Source organism: Mastigoproctus giganteus, chromosome 3, assembly GCF_048544385.1.
Source record: "Mastigoproctus giganteus isolate SK-2022 chromosome 3, ASM4854438v1, whole genome shotgun sequence".
Classification (NCBI taxonomy): Eukaryota; Metazoa; Arthropoda; class Arachnida; order Uropygi; family Thelyphonidae; genus Mastigoproctus; species Mastigoproctus giganteus.
In genome coordinates this window covers 115,429,024-115,451,850 of record NC_143577.1, presented here as the reverse complement: position 1 = coordinate 115,451,850, position 22,827 = coordinate 115,429,024, and the positions used below count along the sequence as shown (strand labels likewise).

The window sequence follows — 22,827 nt, the reverse complement described above, 5'->3', positions numbered from 1 at the left end:
ACTGGCCTCAAGTGTCAAGCAAATATCTAATGTGATCTCACTAGCATTCTTCTTAGTGCAGTCACTGCCACTTTGCTAGCAATACACAGAGTGACAATTGGAAAATGAGACTTATTCTATAAAAATAATAATAATCACATATCAAGGGTGTAGTGTCAAACAACATTAACTACAAAACTGCATTTTCTTTTTGTGATAACTTTTGTTTTACTTTATACAACAAACAATGCATATCATGTCATAGAACATCTCTAAAACTTTACAAGTTAGTTTAGGCTGTAAGTACATTTTTGGTAAACAAAGAAAATGTGCTTTCTAACAGGAGCGACTGCTTCTACAGGGATGGGATAAACTTAAATATAAAGGGTGCAAGAATATTTGTTGATGCTATCGAGGCACTGTTAGGTGGGTCAGAAAACTGCCAGCTTGGGGGGTGGATTTACAGACTAAAAGATTAACAGTAGCTACAGGCAGAGGTGAAAGTGATTCTTGCACTGCTTTTTTTTGTAATGAGCAGCAACCTAAAGAGCAAGTAGCTTGGGGATTTCAAGAACTGCTGAGAGTCATCATGGAACAAGTAAATACATGGGCTGTGTTGCGATAACAAAGAGTAGGAACACATGCATGTATATTTGTATGTACACCAATGCCAGAAGTATAGTAAATAAATTTGATTAATTTGAAGTGCTAGTCAAGACATCAAAGGCAGATATTGTTGGGATATCAGAGACATGATGTCACACAGATATAAGCAGTGCAGAATTGAAAAATTTGGGAAATGTGTCTATCCTTTCTGTACAACGTGTACAGAAAGGATAGACAGAATAGGAAGGGAGGAGGGGGTAATGCTTTAAGTTACGAAACACAAAATCTAAGGAAGTGCATCCAGTTGACATTGGTGGACAATGCAATGTTAAGTCAGTTTTTGGTGTGACATAAGCACTAGGAAAGGGAAAATGAAAATAGGAGTGTGTTATAGGCCTAATGACTAGGCAGAGAAAAAAACGCTACACATACTTGTTACAAAGAATTACAAAAGCCAGTCCACTAAGTTCGAAGGGCTAATTGTGGCATGCGAACTTAAATCTGCTCGCATTGATATTGCAGTTATATACCCCCCCCCCCCCCCAGGACCCGATTCTGAAACCATCGATGAGATAAATAGTTGGCTCATTCATGGGCTCCGTCAGTCATGTGGAGACTAACTTTTCATCTCAACTTGTTCATCTTCAGTCCAGATTGCTAAGATGCACACACGCATACGAAAATGCATTTGTGCACGTACAAAAATGCATGTTCGCACGTGAAAATGCATATGCACACGCACATACGAAAATGCATATGTGCACATACAAAAATGAATATACGAAAAATTCATACGCATTTTTCGTATATTCATTTTTGTATATTCAAATATCCATTTTCGTATCTTCATATGCATACGCATATGAAAATATATATGCGCAAACGAAAATGCACATGCGCCATCAAAAATGAATATACGAAAAATGCATGTGCACGCGCACACAAAAATAGACATGTGCACGCTCATACTAAAATAGACATGCATGCGCATACAGAAATGAATACTGTATACAAAAAATGCACGCACACACTCGTACGAAAATAGACATGCGCATGGCGTACGAAAATAGACATGCGCACGGCGTACGAAAATAGACATGCGCACGAAAATAGACACGCGATACGAAAACAGACATGCGCATACGGAAATGCACATGCGCACCTGCATACCCTACCGAAGGCAAAGCAGAATACTTTCAGACAGTTGCTATAAAGGGCAAGTTATTTGTGGTAATTTATGTGATGCCTGAAATAAACCTGCACCTGAAATAAACACAGCTCGCTAGTTTATTTCAGGTGCAGTCTTGAACAGCCGGAGGCAATGACCCAGATACCACGAGGTGGGAGCACTCACCATCTCGTGGTATCTGGGTACCACATAATTATATGTGTATGTAATGGAGAACATTTATTTTATGTACAAATATTAAATATTTTGTGCATCTTTTCGCTACCGTTTATTATTGATTAGGAAATATCCCATGGCGTAGGCTGCGACTGACAAATACATATGTTACATTACGGGAATACGGTGCTCACATAGCGCTGATTCAATTAGCGCACTGTTTTTTGGGAATGAATTGCGGGGGTCACCTTTATTTACACGATACCTCCATTTATTCCTATGGGATGCAAAATACATTTTTGCAATTTTTTTTTTAAGTTTGCACCGGCCAGCAAGAATTTCCGTAAGCTGGGAGTGCCCGTGTTAAGGGAGGCAGCAAAGGGGATAGTTTATCCCTTAGTCATAATTATGAGAGCATCTTTGGATTTAGAAGAGGTCCCTGTTGACTGAAGATACCCAATTCACAAAGGTGGATCAAAAGGTGACGCAAGTAATTATAGACCTGTTAGCTTGACTTCTCTTCTGAGGAAAATAGTTGGGTCACTGGATAAAGAAGTAATGTAGGACCATCAAGACAGTAATGCACTTAGGCTGTAGTCACAGCATGGATTTAAGGGATGATCCTATGTGACCAGTTTGGATATTATGATGCTGTAACAAAGGAACTGAATGCAAAAAAATTATTTTATCATATGTAGGTAGTTCTCGACTTTATGAATTAATTCATTCCTAGCACACGCTCGTAAAGCGAAAACTCATAAAGCGGGAATTTAATTCCCATAGACCTAATGTTAAAAATAGGGGTTACGTTATCAACAATGAAATTAGTTAGCTGATTAGTTTATGTTTAAACAATTATTGATTTATTCAAAGAAATGAAAATGTAGCCTGTAAAATCAAGCAAATTATAATAATAGAGAAATTATTCATGACTTACAAATGTAAGTCATAAATTGAGGAGTCTGCTGACGAGGCTACTAGAGACGGTCGTGTTCAAAGCCGCTAAGTGGATTTTTCTTATTTATTGATTTGAAATTATTGTTTTTCTAAAACTTTTGATTTAAATTTAGTAGTATAACATTATTTTGTGATTTTCTGATTAATTTGGTGTATTTATTCTTTACTCGGCCTTGTAATTGCATAAAAGTATCGGTAAAGGTTTCCACGTGTTTCAACTCCGCTAACCGTTCGTAATTTTCCCGCCTTTGTGATACGATAGTTATATACCGTACTAGATAGCGTTAGTTGAACTTCGTTAGCAGTTAAATTGTACGTTTAAATAAATACATCTAACGACTTAGATTACAAACGTAATATAATTAATTATATTTAACATAATTAATAACATAACATAATTAATTAATTAATTAATAGAATCATGACTCAGACCAGAGCAGCAAAGCAAAAGGCTCAAGCTAATGGAAGTGCTGTGGCTCAGAGCAGAACTGAGGGGGGGCAGTTGTCCTCTGACTCACAGCCTTATAAAATGCACTGTTTGCTTGATGTTTGCAGAGCAATCGGGTACGGGACATGATACTGCCAAGGGGGATGTCTTTGTGTGTGCGCGATGCAAGGAGTGTATCGATATCAGGCAACAACTCGGCGTTCTTGTGGGCCTATATGAGAGCTTGAAGGACAGGGTGGATGCCCTCGAAGAAACTAAATTGAGGGGCCCATCAAGCTCTCAGCTGCCCACATCAATGCCAGAGCTTGCACTTGGGCATCGCGTGACACAGAGACAACCCCCAAGGCAGAATGCGCTGGTCCCGAAGGAACTAGTAGTTGTTGGTGACTCTATTGTCAGGGAAACGGGGAACATGCTTTGTAAAAAAGATAGGTGGAACAGGACCAGGGTATGTCTGCCAGGGGCAAAGGTTGATGACGTTGTGGAGCGAATATTATCTTTTAAGGGCACAAAAAGTGATATAGTTGTACACGTTGGCACTAATAATATTAAGAGTAGGAGACCGGCAGAATTACTTAACAAGTACAGGTCACTGTTGAACAAAAGCCGAGAATTAGGGTTGAATTTGAAAGTGTCTACAATTCTGCCCAGACACAATAGGAAGGAGTATATGATGAGAGCCTTGTCGATCAATTCGGCCCTGGAAAGATTCTGCAAGGCTCAAGGGGTAGAATTTTTTTCAGCCTGGACTGTACTTGTTAACAGGAGAGATTGCTTCTACAGGGATGGGATACACTTAAATAGAAAGGGTGCAAGAATATTTGCTGATGCTATCGAGGCAGTGTTAGGTGGGTCGGAAAACTGCTAGCTTGGAGGGAGACAAAGACCAATAGATTGACAGTAGCCACTGGCAGAGGTGAAAGAGATTCTTGCACTGCTTCTATTAGAATGAGCAGAAGCCTGAAAAACAAGATGCATGGTATTTCAGAGACTGCTGGGAGCCATTGCGGTACAAGTAAACACATGGGTTGTGTTAGGGTAGCTAAGAATAGAAACAGGTGCAGGTATACTTGTGTGTACACCAATGCTAGGAGTTTAGTAAATAAATTTGATGAATTTGAGGTATTGCTCAAAACATCAAAGGCAGATATTGTTGGGAAATCAGAGACGTGGTGTCACACAGATATAAGGGATGCAGAACTGCAATTTGGGGAGTACAAAGTCTACAGAAAGGATAGACAGGATAGGAAGGGGGGAGGGGTTATGCTATTAGTTAAGAAACACATAAAAACCAAGGAAGTGAAGCCAGTCGACATCGCTGGACAGTGCAGTGTCGAGTCAGTTTGGTGTGACATAAGCATTGGGAGATCAAAATTGAGAGTAGGAATGTGCTATAGGCCTAATGACTCTGATGAGTATAATAAGGAACTGTACAGAGAAATAGAGTGGGCCAGTAAATCAGAGAGTCTTATAATGGGAGATTTTAATTTCCCAGATATTGACTGGAATTTGGGGGCTGGTTACTCACACACTAGCAGGGCTTTTGTTTGGATGATTGTTTTCTACATCAGCATGATTTATTGGATGATTGTTTTCTACATCAGCATGATTTATTGGATGATTGTTTTCTACATCAGCATGTTCGGGAGGCAACTAGAGGGAGTAATACTCTTGATTTGATTATCAGCAGTGATTCTTCATGCATTAAGAATCTGCAGATAAATGAACCACTAGGTGGCAGTGATCACAGTGTGCTGAAGTGGGATTTACTCAAAGAGGTAACTACTTAGGGGTAAAGGGAAGGGTTATTGCTTCCGTAAAGGCGACTACGATGGACTGAGACAGTATTTAAATTCTATACAGTGGGACCAGCTGATGATGTTACCAACAGCAAATTCAAAATGGGAAGCATTCAAAGAACTTATCTTGGAAGCTACTAACATACCAACTAAGAAATATTGTTCAAGGTTTAGGCCAAAATGGATGTCAGATGAACTAATGAGGCATATGGCAGAGAAGAAAAATGCATGGGATACTTACAAATTAACACATGACACAGAAGCCTATGATAGATACAAGTTGATATGCAACCAAGTTACAAAGGAGGTTAGGCAGGCGAAGGCAGATTACGAGAAATCTTTGGCAAGGGATGCAAAGAAAAACAGCAAAGAGTTCTTTACTTATGTGAACTCTAGAAGGAAGGGGATGAATCAGATTGGTCCACTTGATATTGATGGGTCAACTGTTGATGATCCTGCTGAGGTAGCTAACAAACTAAATGAATATTTTGCATCGACATTCACACATGAGGAGTTATTCAGCGAGGGGAATGCCAGAGGTGTATTCAACTCTAGCAGTAAGCTACAGAATCTTGAAATAACTGGGAGTAAAGTGGAGGAGAAACTGTTGAAGATAAACACAAGAAAGGCACCCGGGGTGGATGGGATCTATCCAGTTATATTAAAGGAGGCAGCAAAGGAAGTAAGCAAACCCTTAGCCATAATTATGAGAGCTTCCTTGGACTCAGGGGAGGTACCCGTAGACTGGAAATGTGCAAATGTGACCCCAATTCACAGAGGAGGATCAAAGGCTGACACAAGTAATTATAGACCTGTGAGCTTAACTTCTGTTCCAGGAAAATTAATGGAGGCACTGGTTAAAGGAGGACTGCAGGATCATTTAGACAAGACTTCAGTTATAGCTCAGACACAGCATGGTTTTGTTAAGGGGAAGTCTTGCCTGACCAATTTGATTGGATACTATGATGCAGTCACAAAAGAACTGGATGCAGGGAATAACTTTGATATTATATACTTGGATCTTAGAAAGGCTTTTGATACTGTTGCACATGGAAGACTACTACACAAATTGGAGCAGTGTGACATTGGAGGCAAATTGCTGCTATGGATAAAGGGGTGGTTGAGAAGGAGAAGACAAAGTGGTAATCAATGGACACTGCTCATCGTGGACTAATGTTATTAGTGGAGTCCCTCAGGGCTCAGTGTTGGGTCCATTATTGTTTTCTGTATTTATAAATGATATTGATGATGGTATATCAAGCTTAATGTCCAAGTTTGCAGATGATACAAAGATTGGCAGGGTTGTCAAGGACACTACTGACACTATGCTGCTGCAACAGGATCTGGAAAGGTTGAGCAGATGGGCTGAGAGGTGGCAAATGAAGTTTAACATTGACAAATGTAAAGTACTACACATGGGAAACAGCAACCCCAGAGCAACGTATCAACTGTGTGGTACTACACTGACAGTGGTAGAGAATGAAAGGGACTTGGGGGTGGTTCTGCAGGCAGATATGAAGTTCTCTGAGCAGTGCAGACGGGCTGCAAGAGTAGCTCATGGAGTATTGTCAACGATATACAGGAATTTTTCCAGCAGGGATAAGGAGGTGATTATTCCATTGTATAAGGCAATGGTCAGGCCACACCTAGAGTACTGTATACAGGTCTGGAGGCCTCATTTCAAGAAGGATGTAGAGCTGCTGGAACGAGTACAGAGAAGGGCAACAAGATTAGTGAATGGAACAAAGGGGTGCTCTTACGAAGAAAGGCTTAAGTTTTGCAAATTACAGTGTCTGGAGACTAGGCACCAGCGAGGTGATCTGATAGAGGTGTATAAAGCCTTGAATGGTTTGAGCATGCTCAATGCTGATGGGATTCTTCCTCTCGCTCAGAATAATCACCTGAGAGGGCATAAATTCAAATTGAGGAAAGACAGATGTAGGATAGACGTGCGGAAATTTGCCTTTAGCCAGCGGGTGGTTGGTTGGTGGAACAGACTCCCATCCCTTGTGGTGGAGGTTGATAGCCTAAATAAGTTTAAGGCTCAGCTGGAGAGGTATTTTGAACGAAGAGAGGGGTGAAGTGGAAGTGGGTTTTTTTTTTTTTTTTTTTTTTGGCTGATGCTGCATAAGCTTGCTTTCTTGCATCAAATGCCTCTACTAATGCTAATGCTAATGAAATTAGTTAGCTGATTAGTTTATGTTTAAACAATTATTGATTTATTCAAAGAAATGAAAATGCAGCCTGTAAAATCAAGCAAATTATAATAATAGAGAAATTATTTATGACTTACAAATGTTAAAGAACGTTTATCATCATCATCTACTAAATGCAAACTCGTTGATCACTCATTATTGGCGTGACACTCGTTGGTTTGTTGCACAAAGAGTTGTCTTCAGAAATGCTTCAAGGGGCATTTATTTCCAAGAAAATCTTCTCTTTTCTTTATAAATTTCAATAGCATGTATAAGCACAGAACACACAAATTGTAACTAACACGATTTGCGCGGAGTAACAAGTTTACGAAGCTTAAAAAAAAAAAAAAAGGAATGAAGAGAAGATTCCGAAAATTTATTTGTTTTTTATATGATTGAAGATTTCAGTAAAGGGCAAACATATTTCACCATAATAGCGTAAAAACCCACACAATTCCAGCTGTTAGTATTTTCACAAATGCAATACCTGTTACTACCTGTTTATAATTGCTTGCAGTAACAGAAAAGCCCAATAAACCGGAAAGTGCAAATTGTTTTTATTGTTTTATGGCCGTGACTTCCAGAAATGTGCTTTAGAAAAATATCACAAAGTCGTTCAAAATTAGTTCTTATAACGTATGATAACGATGAAAGTTTAGTGCGTTTAATGATTTGAATTGGTAACTAATACAATTTACACTATAAAAACGACCTTTTAGGGAGTTATATAGCGAAATTTTGAAATTCCGAGCTTGTGAAATGAATTACTAAAAAACAATGTGTTATTGGGTTCACATTACGATATTTTCACGATACGATGGTAATGGATTAATATCGTAAAGTGGGGTACGCTGTATTGTATAGCCACGTGCGGTATTTATGAATGTTTATCATCCATTTTTTGCAATTAATGTTCATATTTTCAATTTTGTTGATACTTGATACTTGAAAAAACAAAACTCGTAAAGCAAGAACTGCCTGTACTTATATTTCTGGAAAAACTTACTGTTGCATGTAAGACTACTGTACAGATTGGAATAGTGTGGCATTAAAGGCAAGTTACTGCTATGGATAAAGGGATGGTTGAGTGAGAGACTACCAAGAGTGGTTATCAGTGTACAGTAGTCTTCATGGACTGATGTTATTAGTTGAGTCCTTTGGGATTCACTGCTCGGCCCATTGCTGTTTTCTGCATTTATTAATGATATTAATGAAGGTATATATCAGGTGCTGTGTCTAAGTTTGCAGATAATACAAAAGTTGGCAGGGTGGTTAATGATGGTAATCAAGATATGCTACTACAAAAGATTACAGATAAATTAGGCATTTGGGCTGAGAAGCAGTAATTGAAGTTAACATCAACAAGTGAAAGATACTTTATATATGTAGCAGAAATCCCAGATTAATTTACCAACGCAATACCACCACAGTCAGGATAGTGGAGAATGAAAAAGCTTTAAGGGTAATTGTGTAGCGAGATATGAAGTTCTCTGACCAGTGCAGACATGCTACCAGAGGAGCTCATGGGCTTTTGTCAGTGATATACAGCAATTTTACTATCAGAGATTGGTAATTATCTCTTTGCACAGGGTATCCACTTGACATGGGAGAACAATTTGATTTGATTTGATTTTTAATGGCGCTTTGGCAGCTAAGGCCATAATGCGCCAAGTCAGATTTAAAACGCTACATTACATTTTGGTAGCCGCGGCTACCATGGGAGAACAATGCAATGTTGAGTCAGTTTGGTGTGACGTAAGCACCCGGAAAGCAAAATTGAGGGAGCGTGTTATAGGCCTAATGACTCTGATGAGTATAATGAACAGCTGTACGGAGAAATAGTGGGCCAGTAAATCTGATTGTCATATAATCGGGATTTTTAACTTCCCAAATATTGATTGGAACTTATGGGTTGGTCACTCACACATAGAGGCTTTTTCATTATTTTCTACAGCAGCATGTTCGAGAGGCAACCAGAGAGAGTAATACTCTTTATCTGATTATCAGTAGTGATTCTTCGTGCATTAAGAATCTACAGGTAAAGGAACCACTAGGTGGCAGTGATCACACTGTACTCATGTGGGATTTACTCAAAGATGTAACTACCGTCAGGGGTAAAGGGAAGCGTTTTTGCTTATGTAAAGGTGACTACTGTGGTCTGAGACAGTTTTTAAATTCTATCCAGTGGGATCAACTGAGTGCAACCCAAAGTTACCAACAGCAAATTCTAAATGGGAAGCATTCAAAGAATTAATCTTGGAAGGTACTATGCTTTTCATACCAACTAAGAAATATTTTTTACAAAGTTTAGGCCAAAATGGATGTCAGATGAACTAATGTTACGTTTGGAAAAACTAGGTTGTTATATTTATTTAGTTAAAGTACAATTTAATTGACAGTGAAATTTAATAAGATTAGAAATTTTACTGACTATTTGATACTACTATACTTGCTATCTAGTTTTCTGTTAAACCTTACACTATCTAGTTCAGTGTATAAATTGTATCGTAAAACAATGGCTGCAAGTTACGAACAGTAAATCTATGGACACAAGGTATTAATTACTTTCAAAATCGCGCTATCTGAATTCAAAATAAACCACGGAGCTTGACTAGATCTATAAGCTACTTATAGAAAATAATTTAATCTAACAATTAAATCAATAAACAGACTAAATATAATTAAAAACTTAGCATTCGCTGGATTAGATACCCTTTAGCAATACCCACATGTTCCACACTCTTAACTGTCAGTTTGACTGATGAAGGTTAACAAACTAACCAAAAGCCTTTTGTATGTATTTAATTTAGTATATATGTGTTTTCCAATTAATATTAAACTTGTCATGATTTATTCTGTCTCCATTTCGCTCTGTGTTATGCAGTAATTCATAATAATAATAATGAATCCAGAGCACACGGGCCTCTTTAATTTCTTGATATTCAGCTCAATGAAAGTCAAAACGTTTTCAGCAGTGTGATGTATAAATTACAGTAAATATATTTAAAAAATCCCTCTTTTTACTAAAATGATGACACCCTATGTATTTCTTATTCTTGAACAATGGTTCTTAAAATAAATGCGTAGTATAATGCATTGTCACACACACACACACACACACACACACACACACACACACACACACACACACACACACACACACACACACACACATTTATTTTCAGATCTTGATATACCTAAGATGTGCATTTAATCCTCTAGTTTTAAACTTTTGTTTTTCTATTGTATTTTAGGAGGATCAGAATAGAGGGAAGCCAAACTGGGAACATTTGAATGATGAGTTACATGTATTAATTTCTGTAGAAGACACTCCTAATAGGGCAGCTTTAAAACTGCAACGAGCTGTTGAGGAGATAAAAATGCTTCTTATTCCTGTGGTAAGTTACACCGTATTTCAGTTTTTTCTTTAAAATATTTTAAGTTTATGTTCAGTTAATTTGTAGATATATACTATCTAGGCTTCCAACTATGTATAATAAAATTCTGGGAAGTTTTCATGGTGTGGTCTGTAGGCATCAGAAAAAAGGGAAATGTTGGGGGACAACTTTCCACCCTCAGAGTTTTAGACAGGTTTACTTAAATTTTTCTTTCGTTTACTGATGGTCTGTAGGTATCTGAAAAAAACATGGAAAGGTTATGGGACAGCTTTCTCTCCCTTTGAATTTTAGAAAGGCTTACTTAAATTTTTCTTTCAAAAATATTTAAGAAGTCTACAAAAAAGAACTGCAAAAATAAAAATTGCATTTTGTTTCCTATTTTGAAATATGAAAGTATATACTGTATTTAGCACATAATTTTTGCCAAGTGGAAACATTTTAGAATATTTGTGTTGTGATGGGAATTCTTCTTTTCAACGAACTAAATGCAAATTAGAATTTAAAACTTCTCACATAAATGGCAGAAGACATATTTATCTGTGTTAGTATTTCTATCATGCTAACATCAGTAGACCATGTTGTGCAATGATTAATATTGCCAGTACAAAATGAATTAGACTTCAAGTAAGGTACTGAATGACAGCAGTACTGATTTATATATGCAACTCAGACATTCCGCTTTATGTTAAGAGGACAAAGAAAATCCTACTTTGAGCTTTTTATTAATTTCTGGCATTTTTGAAATATAAAAAAAAAAATGTCAGATTATACTTTTCCTATATTCTGACATTATTTTCTAGAACTTGAATCTACATTACAATATCAACTGCACTGCATATTGATTCCAGTTAGGTTGGTTTCAGCTGTATTCTTATGCAGATTTTTGTACATCACAATTTTCACATTTTATCAAAGAGCATCAAGTTAATGCAGATAATTAGTAGGGCATTTGAATTGATGAAATTTAAACAAATATGTTGACTGTTAACATGCTGGAACAGGAATTAATGGATGAGTACAACTTTGAGTTTACTTGTACAGAGTTTAGAAAAATTACTTAGGTGGATTGTAGGAGAGGCAGATTTTCTGAAATGACATCAATGAAGGGATATAGGAAACACTGTCAAAATCGGCAGAACATTTATTATTATTATTATTATTATTATTAGCCATATGGTGCAAAGAAGCCTGAGGTTTATGCTGCACCAGCCAAAAAAAAAACAAAAAAAACTGCCTCTTCACTGCCTCTCTGCCGCCAAGAGAGGCAGTGTAGTTTTAGTTCAGCAAAATGCAAGATCTTACACCGGTGAAAAGCAACTCTAAAATAACTTATCCACTTGGTGGAACTGAATTAAAAATAGAGGAAGAAGGGGATTTGAGAGTTACAATATGTTCAGACATAAAATTCTCTGAGCCATGGAAAGGAAGGCCCGTGGTGTTGATGATTCTTTGAACATTCTCTTTGAGAGATAGGAATGACATAATCCTACAGTACAAGGTAATTGTAGGCCTGCACTTGGAATACTGTATTCAGATATGGCAACCACACCCAAAAAAAGACATATCTAAATTCTGGAAAAGGTCCAAAGATGGGCAATGTGCCTGATGAGATTGGCAAAGCTATATGAGAAAAGACCTTCAGTATGTGGGCTATGGAGTGTAGTAACTAGGCACCTTAAAGGAGACCTGATTGAGATGTACAAGCCTCTGGGAGGAGAAAGTAAGGTGAATGAGGGAGAAAATTTCATTGTTCTAAATGATTTTAGAACTAGGGGCCATAGATTCAAATTATGTGGTGGGGTTTAGATTTAGACTGGATTGCATGAAGTTTTCTTTTAGAAAGCAAGTTGATAACTGGAATAAGTTGCCTCCATGCGTAGTTGAGGCTGATTGGTTGAGGAGATTCAAAGGTCAGCTAGATAGGTACCTACATGAGGAAGGAGTCAAATAGATAGTTTCTTTTATTTTACAAAACTAGCAAAATGAAATCAAAACATAAGTTTCTGTTGAGTTCCTGGACATGTAGGAATAGATGGCAATGAACAGGCAGACCAAGCAGAAAAACGAGAGGAAAGCCTGATCAACAAAACTACCATAGCTACACTATAAAATTACAGTCTGAAATGGCGGCGAAAGACAGTGGCAACAAAAATGGCAGGAGCAAGCCAGTAACAAATTATGGATAAAACCATTGTTACAATGTTGGAAAACCAGTACAAGATCTAACATACAAGGAGTTACACTAGGAAGACTAAGAATAGGACATACCAATATTACTCACTCCTACCTGTTCCAAGCTGAATTTCCACCTCAGTGCTCTGACTGACGGCGCCTCTGTAGCCAGGTGGGAAGGAGCAGCAGCGCATAGCACACACACACTTCTTGATTAGACCGGGGTTTGAGCCTGTCACCACCAAATACGGAGGATGCGGAAAGGTCAGGGAATGATCACCACATTTCCCGGAGCAATATGGCCTTAGTTGCTAATGCTCCTAAAAAAAAAAAACCAAATAACAATAACAGCTCTGACTGACAAACAGTGCTAACAGTTCAACATATTCTACTTGATTGCCCTAACTTTACACTCGAACAACAAATTATTTTTAAATCCATAAAAGCAATGGACACTATTTCATTATAAACAATATTGGCAGATATACCTAATATATCCAGCATTCCAGTTTCTGAAATGAATAAACTATTATACTTTAATGTAAAAGTCTTCAGTGAGTACTCGGGAATGAATTTTTTTTTGACTGGTGCAGCATAAGCCTCAGGCTTCCTTGCGCCATATAGCTAATAATAATAAATTGCAAATCATAAGTTCGGCACGCTATAGTCATAAAAGCTGATATGCCAGTAAAATACCCAAACCTACCAACTAACCAATCTTTTATTTTATTATTATTTTATTTCACTTATTTTTGGCTTGTACAAGGAAGCCTTGTACAAGCACAAGCCAATTAGTATTAGTACAGCTATTACTAATACAGCCCAGTATATACTGGCTATTATGAGAAGTCTGGCAAAAAATGTAAAAAAAAAAATAAAAAAAAAGTAGTAAAGACTTCTTTCCTTATGTAAACGGCGCCTCCATAGCCAGGTGGGAAGGAGCAGCAGTGCGTAGCACATGCTTCTGGATTAGACCATGGTTCGAGCCCGTCACCACCAAATACGGAAGATGCGGAAAGGTCAAGGAATGAGCACCGCATATCCCGGAGCAATATGGTCTTAGTTGCTAATGCTCCTAAAAACCAAACAACAACAAACAAACCTTATGTAAACACTAGAAGGAAAAGGATGAATCATATTGATCTGCTAGAAAAGAGGTAATTCCAGCTTACTTGAGCAATATCTTATACATTAACTCCCAATTTTAACTATGCTTATGCCCTTCATGGGGGGGGGTTTCCTAGCAGGTTGCTCTAATGGGGGCTGTCAGAACAACACACTCTACATGTACTCAGTCCACCTGCACACCTGTAATACTTACACATACATAGGTACACTTTTTTTTTTTTTAAATAATACACATTTTGGACAGACTGATTTTCAACACACAAGACTGCATTCTCTCACACATTTGCCATCTTGCATTCATCATCATACTAGACATAGGTGTCACCTAGATATGGACATCTATCAAGATGATCATTTTTTTTATAATATAATACTGGTCACAAGCATTCACTCAGTCACCTCATCGTTTATGCAGATGACCTGCCATTCACATACTTTTTCTTTTTTTTTTTTATGATAGCCCCAAACACAAGAGGTATTAGAATCTATAGTGCTTGGACTGAAGGTTGAGAATATGAAAGAAAATACTTGAAGTTAGACTTGAACTTCAGTGGATTGTAATTTTCAGGAAATATGTATGAAGGAAGGTTGTTCCTGAAAACAGAAGTTGAATGGATAAATGAGGAAGAAGAAAAGTTGGCTCTGTGATTGCGAAGTTGGACAGTAAAAGGATATTGACTGGTTGCAGCATGAGTTTGGATTGCTTTGCAGGAGAGAGAGCAGGAATTATAGAAGCCAATTCAGAAGAACAGTGTCCATGGAAGTATCTATAGAAAAGGCAAGCAGCAGAAACAGAATGTCTGTGAGACAGTGTAGAGAGACTTTGTTAGAGATGGGCAATTAATTAACTTAAATGCCCTCTTTTGAATGGAATCTAGAAGCCAGAGAGATTTTGGGGGTACTGCCCCAGATGTGGGAACAACATTCAGTGGTAGGATGGATTTGTACAGAGTGAACAGCTCTTTGGAAGAAAAGTAATGCTGAGAGCGAAAAAGAAAACCCAATTTTTAGATGCAGAGGAAACAATATTTGTAATATGCTTATGCCAAGAGATACATGATCTTTCCTAGAAATCACATTGTATCAATAAGATAAGCATAGGAGCAGAAGAATCCTTTTTGAAAGATATAAGACAGGACTGAGTTTTAGAAGGATTTAAATCAGCTAAGTTATCCTGACCCACTAAAGAATTACCTGGGGATCAGAATTTAAGGAATTGATAATGGATATTCGAGAAGTTGAAGCTGTTTGTGCAGGACATGTTTTCTCAGACTGGAAGGTGGAATGCAATGTGCTATTATCAGGAAAACTGTGAATAGGATTTCCAGTCATTGGAACAAGATCATTAATATATAACAGGAAAAGAGTGGGAGAAAGAACCTTGGGGGGGGGGGAAGAACACCTGTATTAGTGGAAAAGTTAAAGACAGAGTCATCTACTATCACCCACAGTAACTGGATACCCAATTACAAAAAAGAGTTGGAAAACCATAAGATGGAAGCTTATTTAGAAGACCTTTATGCCAAACATGATCAAAAGCCTTTGAAATGTCAAGAACAACTGCTTGAGTTTAACCAAACTTTTCCATTAAATTTGTTCATAGGTAAGTAACATAAGCCAGAATATCACCAGTGGATTGATGCTGACGGAATCGATACTGCCAGTCATTGATCAGGTGGAAGGTTTCTAGATAGTTTAAAAGTTTGTGGTTAATTCGTTTCTCCATAGAAGTATGTACAGTGGAATGATAATTGGATAGGAGGGATTTGTCACCACTGGCTGGATATGAGCAAACTTCCAAGCAGAAGGGAATAAGGAATAAGAATGTGTAAAAAGGTGATGCAGAACAGGAGTAAATTTAGGAGCACAGGTTTTGAGAACAAGTATAGAAATGCCATCAGGACCTGGAGTTTTCTTTGCATCAAGATTGTTCAAAATTCTTTTGATAGAAGACCACAGGAGGCATTGAATGGAATATACTGGGCTTGGTAGGAGGTGGTTTACCAAATTTATCCTATACTTGAGTTGGAAGGAAAATGGGATGTGCTAGTACGTCAGCTTTATCTTTGGCTGAAGTGGCAGTAGAGCCAACAATAGAATTTTGTTGGTTCTATTGATAGCAATAGAATTTTGACAGAGGTGGGAACAGAGATGGGCAAAAGTTGTGGACAATAGCTTTGGAAAGAGACCTGGATACTCGACTACCATTTGGATGAGAAGCAAGTTTTCTGTTTTTGGCCTGTTCAAAATCTAGTTTGGACTGATTTTTTTTTTTTTTTTTTTTTTTTTTTTTTTAGGAGCATTAGCAACTAAGGCCATATTGCTCCGGGATATGCGGTGGTCATTCCCTGAATGACCTTTCCGCATCCTCCATATTTGGTGGTGACGGGCTCGAACCCCGGTCTAATCAAGAAGCGGTGGACTGATTAATAGCTGCCTTACAATTGTTGTGAACTTTGGTGTAGGCAGAAAATGAATGTAGAAATTTGGATACAAGCCAATTACAATATAAACATTCCTCTCTTGAATCACCTTAGCACATTTATCAGAAAACCAAGGTTCAGATAAAGGATGAGATTTTAAAGAGGAGTGTATAACAAAGGATTTCATCCTTACAAGAATAATTTTACTGACATGATCTGAAACGTTGACATCAAAAGATTTGAAACAGTAATCTGACCAAGGAAAAGAAGAAAAGAAATCACATACAGTGAAACTTCTCCTAACGGACACCTCTCTTTTACAGACATCTCTCTACAACGGACATTTTCAAATTCCCCAACTCTCTTCTATTGGTTTTAACGTGTTTTCAGCTTCTGTCTAGCGGACATTCTCTGTAACGGACGCAGACAGGCAATCTGCACTGTTTCGTTTAGATTAGCACTTAATTTGATCTCCCCATAATGGACAGCGGGTGAGCTACGGCCCTTTTTCTAGGAACATTTCTTCCACGTATTGCCTCAATCGTGTGTTTATTTTCTATTTCCGATTCTCTGAATTTTATCAAGGTTTACGTCGCGGTTCTAAACCCTTTTTCAAGAATTTTAAGGCACGTGTAAAACTTCTGATGAATTCGGTGGGGGGGGGGATTTTGTCGGCCTTTCGTCTTTTGAGTTTCAGTTTTCAGGTTTGTTCAGTGTTGTGTGACGTGCACAATGTCTTCTCGTAAACATTTAACTTTAAAAGATAAAGTCACTCATTAATGCGTATGATCGGCAAAAAAATAGTGTTCGCAATCTCGCTGCAAAATTCAAAATCGGGAAGACGCAGGTAAGCGACATCCTAAAGAAAAAAAAAATGAACTGCTCAAACAATTTTGGCAACACCTAAATGATCAGGTTCAAAAACTGTTGGACTTCAAATTGACAATGTTACGTATGAGTGGTTTTGTCGCACACGTTCTAAAAAAATTCCCATTAATGGGCCTATTATTAGGGAAAAGACTTTGGAGGTTGCTAAATCTGTGGGAGTAAATGAGTTCAAAGCTTCTGTGGGATGGCTAGACAAGTTCAAAACTCGGCATAAAATTTCTTGGAAAACCGTAAGTGGTGAAGGTGGATCTGTTGATACTGGGCTTGTAATAGAGTGGACCATCAAATTGGAAGATTTATGTCGTGATTTTGAAGCTAAGGATATTTACAACTGTGACGAAACAGGGTTGTTTTTTAAAGCTGTTCCTGAAAAAACAATGAGTCTAAAAAACAAAGTGCCAGGATGGAAAAATTTCTAAGGAACCCTTGACTGTACTATTGTGTACAAATATGCTTTGAGACTTTGAACAACCTCTTGTTATAGGAAACCCACAAAACCTCGTTGTTTCAAGGTCATAAAGTTGAATCTTTTGAATGTTGACTGGAAGTCTAATAAAAAAGTGTGGATGACACGAGATATCATGAGTGAATGGATGTCACTTTAACCAAAACATGATTCGTCAAAACAGAAAAATTATTCTTTTCATGGATAATGCTGCATCTCACCCGCACATTGAATTGTCCAACATTCAAATCATTTTCTGCCACCAAACACATCTGCAGAGTGTCAGCCCTTGGATAAAGGGATAATAAAAAATTTTAAACTTCGCTACAGAAAACGTGTTTTAAGACATCTCATTGCAAACATGAACGATGTAACATGTGCGAGTGACCTTGCAAAGAAACTCAGCATCCTAGATGCAATTCAATGGATTTCCTCTTCAGTAAACGCAATTAGAAAACAAACTGTCGTGAACTGTTTTGTAAAGTCTGTCTTCTCAAACGCAAAAATTGAAGTTGTGAACAGCAATGTGGAGCACCAAGAAGAACAAGAACTTCAACATCTATTGATAATGTACGATATTTCCACTACAAGTGACCCTGGCTACAAAGATATAGACTCAAACCTCACTACAGAAGATGGTGCTCTAGATATCAAAGACATTATCATCGATATTTTTCAAGAAGTTCCTCATAAAGATGAAGAAATGGAAGGAGGTCATTCTGTCGAAGAACATATTAACGACGAACCACCGATGAAAATAGAAGAAGCACTCATACAAATCAATTGTTTAAAAATGTTTTTCGCCACTGAAGGACTTTCGATGGTTTCTTCACTCCAAACAAATGTTGAAAACAAAATTATCAGCCGGAAGAAGGTGCAGAAGAAAATAAGTGATTACTGTATGTATTTTTCTTAAGATAAAGTCATAATATTCATAGCACAATTGTATATATATTATTTACAAAAATATTGTGCAAAATCTGTATATAATTTAATTTAATTTTACATTAAATGTTTAATGATTTTTCTTTCTTTCTTTTTTTGTTTTCTCCCTCAGACTTCTTGTTAGCAGACACTTCTCTTTAACGGACACATTCTCGTTCCCCATGGCTTTCCATTAAAGGGGAGTTTCACTGTATATCATCCCATTTTGCATTCTTTTAATGCCAAACAACAAGAGGTTGAGAATGGGCAGGAGAGAAAGGCTCCATTTGGAGAAAAGATCATAGAGTTGTGAACTGAGATGACTAGAAGGCTCACCCCGACCATGTACTTAGAAGGGTTGTTTGTGAGAAAATGACCACGTGTGTTGGCTGCGTGTTTAGGATTGTTAACTATTCTGATAGGTAAATGAATAATCTGTGCAAGGCCATTGGTAATTGCAAAAGCCTCAGCATATTGACCAGCTGAATTTGTGAACATTTAAAATCACCAAGGAAAGTTATCTCATTATTAGCAAAGTTGGGCTAGAGAAAGTCAAGTTCCAAAGAGTTCCATGTGATTAGTGGAGTTTGGAGAAATATAGAGCCAACAGATGAATTTGACAGAATGTGGTAGCATGAGAGAGATTGTAAGCCGGAGAAGATCAAAAAGAGTATATTCCAAATTACTGAGTCTCTGGCAGGGAATATCAGAGTGGACATGTACACAAGTACCTTCCTTTGAGGTGAAAGGAATCATACAGTGAATAATTAGGACAACTGAGATGAGCAGTGGTCGAATCTACCAATAACTGAGATTCTGTCAAAATACATCGGGTTTGGCAGACTTAGTGAAAATGGGCATCATTGAGATTGGAACTGAGACCACATATATTTGTGAAATGAACAAGGAAGTGTTTTGTGAGGTTTAGATCTTTTCACAGATCAGTTTGTTCTGTTAGTTTAACAATTCATGGTGTATTCAGTAGTAAGAAAAGGTGGGGTAAATATGCTGTATAAAATAATGAAATTTTTGGATATGGCATACACATTGTACTTCCCAGATTCCAATTCTGCATTCCTTATATCTGTGTTGCACATCTCTAATATCCCAACAATATCCACCTTTGGTGTCTTGACCAGCACTTCAAATTCATCAAATTTGAATTTGAAATTATAGTAAATTTATTTATTACAGCATTGGTGTACATACAAGGGTACATATGTGCACCTGTAATTATTGCTGCCTCCCTTATTATAATTGGGTAGATCACATCCACTTCGGTTGTATTTCTTATGTGTTACTTCCACAATTTCTCTTCCACTACTCTTAGTTACCCAAACACAGCCCATGTATTTACTTGTTCCATGATGACTCCCAGCAGTTCTTGATATCCCTAACACCTTGTTTTCTAGGCTACTGCTCATTCCAGTAGAAGCATGCCGGAATTACTTTCACCTCTGCCTGTAGCTATTGTTAATCTATTAGTCTGTTTCCCCTCAAGCTAGCAGTTTTCCGACCTGCCTAACACTGCCTCTGTAGCATCAGCAAATATTCTTGCAACCTTTCTATTTGCGTGTATTCTATCCCTGTAGAAGCAGCTTCTGCTGTTAACAGGCACAGGCCATGCTGAGAAAAATTTTACCCCATGAGCCTTGCACAATCTCTCCAGGGCTTAATTGATTCACAAGGTTCTCATCATATACTCTCTCTCTCCCATCGTGTCATTTTTTTTTTTTTTTTTTCATCCTTGACTTGTTGAGTATGTCCACAGATCTATTCTTAATGTTATTAGTGCCAACATGTACAACAATATCACCTTTTTTTCTCCCATTTCCCCAACAATACATTCACTAACAATTAGCACCTGTGGGACTAGCGTATTCTCTGCCTTGGGGTTTGCCGCTGTTTTGCCTGATGATCAGGGGCACACTGTAGCATTGATGTGGCAGCTTGAGAGCTTGATGACTCCCTCCCCCAAATTTAAATCTTTCGAGGGCATCCACCCTGTTCTTCAAGCTCTCGTAAAGGCCCATAACAATGCTAACTTGGCACCTAACACTAACATCCTCGCACTATTTACATCGAGCACACATACAAGGACATTCCCCTTGGCAATATTATGTCCCATTCTTGATAGTTCACAAACATCAAACAAGCAGGACACTTCATAAGGCTGTGATTCAGAGACACCCCCCCCCCTTAGTTCTCATCCGAGCCACAGCATTGACTACCTTGAGCCTTTTGCTTTGCTTCTCTGGTCTGAGGCATGATATCAATTCAAATTTAATATTGATAAAAATACTACACTAAACTTTATCATAATGCAGTAATAACACTATGCACCAGTTATGCTACAAACTTTACTTTGTCGAATATACAGTCGAACTTGGTCATAAAAAACATCAAAAGACTGAGAAAATTTCCTCGTTATAACCTTTACTTCAGTGATGAGTTAAATCTACCTCCTATTTTTTTTAAATAACTTAATAAAAAGATAGATTCAAAAAATAAAAGATATTAGAGAGAAAAAAATAATATAAGTATATATACTTATATTATGTATTAAGTATACATACTTATAGTATGTATACTTATATAATAATATAAGTATACCTGCATATTATTTGTATTAATATGCCTGTATAAACTACAGTACACTTAATACTCATATTATGCCATCATACACCAACCTTATTAAAATTGTAGTTTAGTACTGTTTAAAATATTGAAATGAAGTTTAATCAAATAAATAAACGATTACTATGTATAAAATAAAATATAATATTAAACTGCAGGATACTATTTACAATAAGATATTTACAATAAAACATTTAAAATGCTAGATGATAAAAGCGCTAAAAATATATAAAAATACTGTAGCTTTTTTAACAGCTTCTCCCCGTTTATTCAGTTCACCTCGGAGGTGGAAGTGGAGGGTACCCTCCCTTTCCTTGATGTGTTGGTTCATAGAGAAGGCCCTAGGTTAAAGACCAGTGTATATAGGAAACCTATGTGCCGGGGTCAATATACGCATTACAATTCGGCACAAGCCAACCATCACAAAAATAGTGTGATTAGGGCATTGTTGGATAGGGCTGGGTCCCACTGCTGCACCCCGAGGATAGAAAGGAAGAAGTTAAACGGGTCATAGCAGATCTTAGGAAATGCGGCTACCCCCAGAGGATCATAAACAAACATATCCGAGGAATGGAACAGGGACTAAGTGAACCATTCACACCAGTTGCCACCGCATACATTCCCTACCGGGCCTAATGGAGCGCATAGCTCGTGTATTACGAGAATGTCAGACACGTTGTGTGCAACTTCCAGGGCGTAGATTGCACACAGTTGTGTCACAGGTAAAAGACCCCATACCAACATAACAAGAGAATTTACAAGTGGGGTCATCTATAAGATTAAATGCCCGGATTGTGGGGAATGTTATGTTGGTGAAACGAAGCGTCGATTCAAAGATCATCTGGGGGAACATATGAATGCAATAAGGACTGCCGATTATGGAAAGTCTGCTGTGGCAGAACATTTCTGGGAGGAGCACCATCAAATCTTCCCAGATGGAGCTGTTATTGTCGACAGGGCATATAGATTTTGGGACCGCAAGTGGCTTGAGAACTTGCAGATCTGTTCCTCTGGGAACAGTACTATTAATAGACACAGGGGAATACGTATTCATCCCCTCTTTGAGGCGGTGATCCTTGGATGTGATGAACGGTTCCACCTGGCACGCTCCCTAGCCATTTCCGGTTCCAGTACACATGAGGAGAATACTGCCCATGCTCCTGTGGAACCACGTGCTGAGAGCCGTGAGCCTGCTGATATTTAAGAATGTGCTGTACGATAAAAAACCTTACTGTTGAAAAAGGAGGCGGATGCCTTTGAAAGCTACAGTATTTTTATATATTTTTAGTGCTTTTATCATCTAGTATTTTAATTGTTTTATTGTAAATAGTATCCTGCAGTTTAATATTATATTTTATTTTATACATAGTAATCATTTATTTATTTGATTAAACTTCATTTCACTATTTTAATCAGTACTAAACTACAATTTTAATACGGTTTTGTGTATGACGGCATAATATGAGTATGAATATTCCCAACC

General features: G+C 37.6%; 1 protein-coding gene across 2 annotated transcripts in view; it reads left to right on the top strand.

Moving 5' to 3' along the window:
- LOC150088239 (protein held out wings-like) overlaps positions 1-22,827 on the top strand; it is a 170,265-nt gene that overhangs the window by 90,341 nt on the left and 57,097 nt on the right. For both annotated transcript variants that reach the window (XM_090369401.1, XM_090369400.1), the window contains exon 4: positions 10,584-10,727. In XM_090369401.1, coding sequence (XP_090225527.1) covers positions 10,584-10,727 — 144 coding nt within the window. The remainder of the gene's footprint in view (positions 1-10,583; positions 10,728-22,827) is intronic.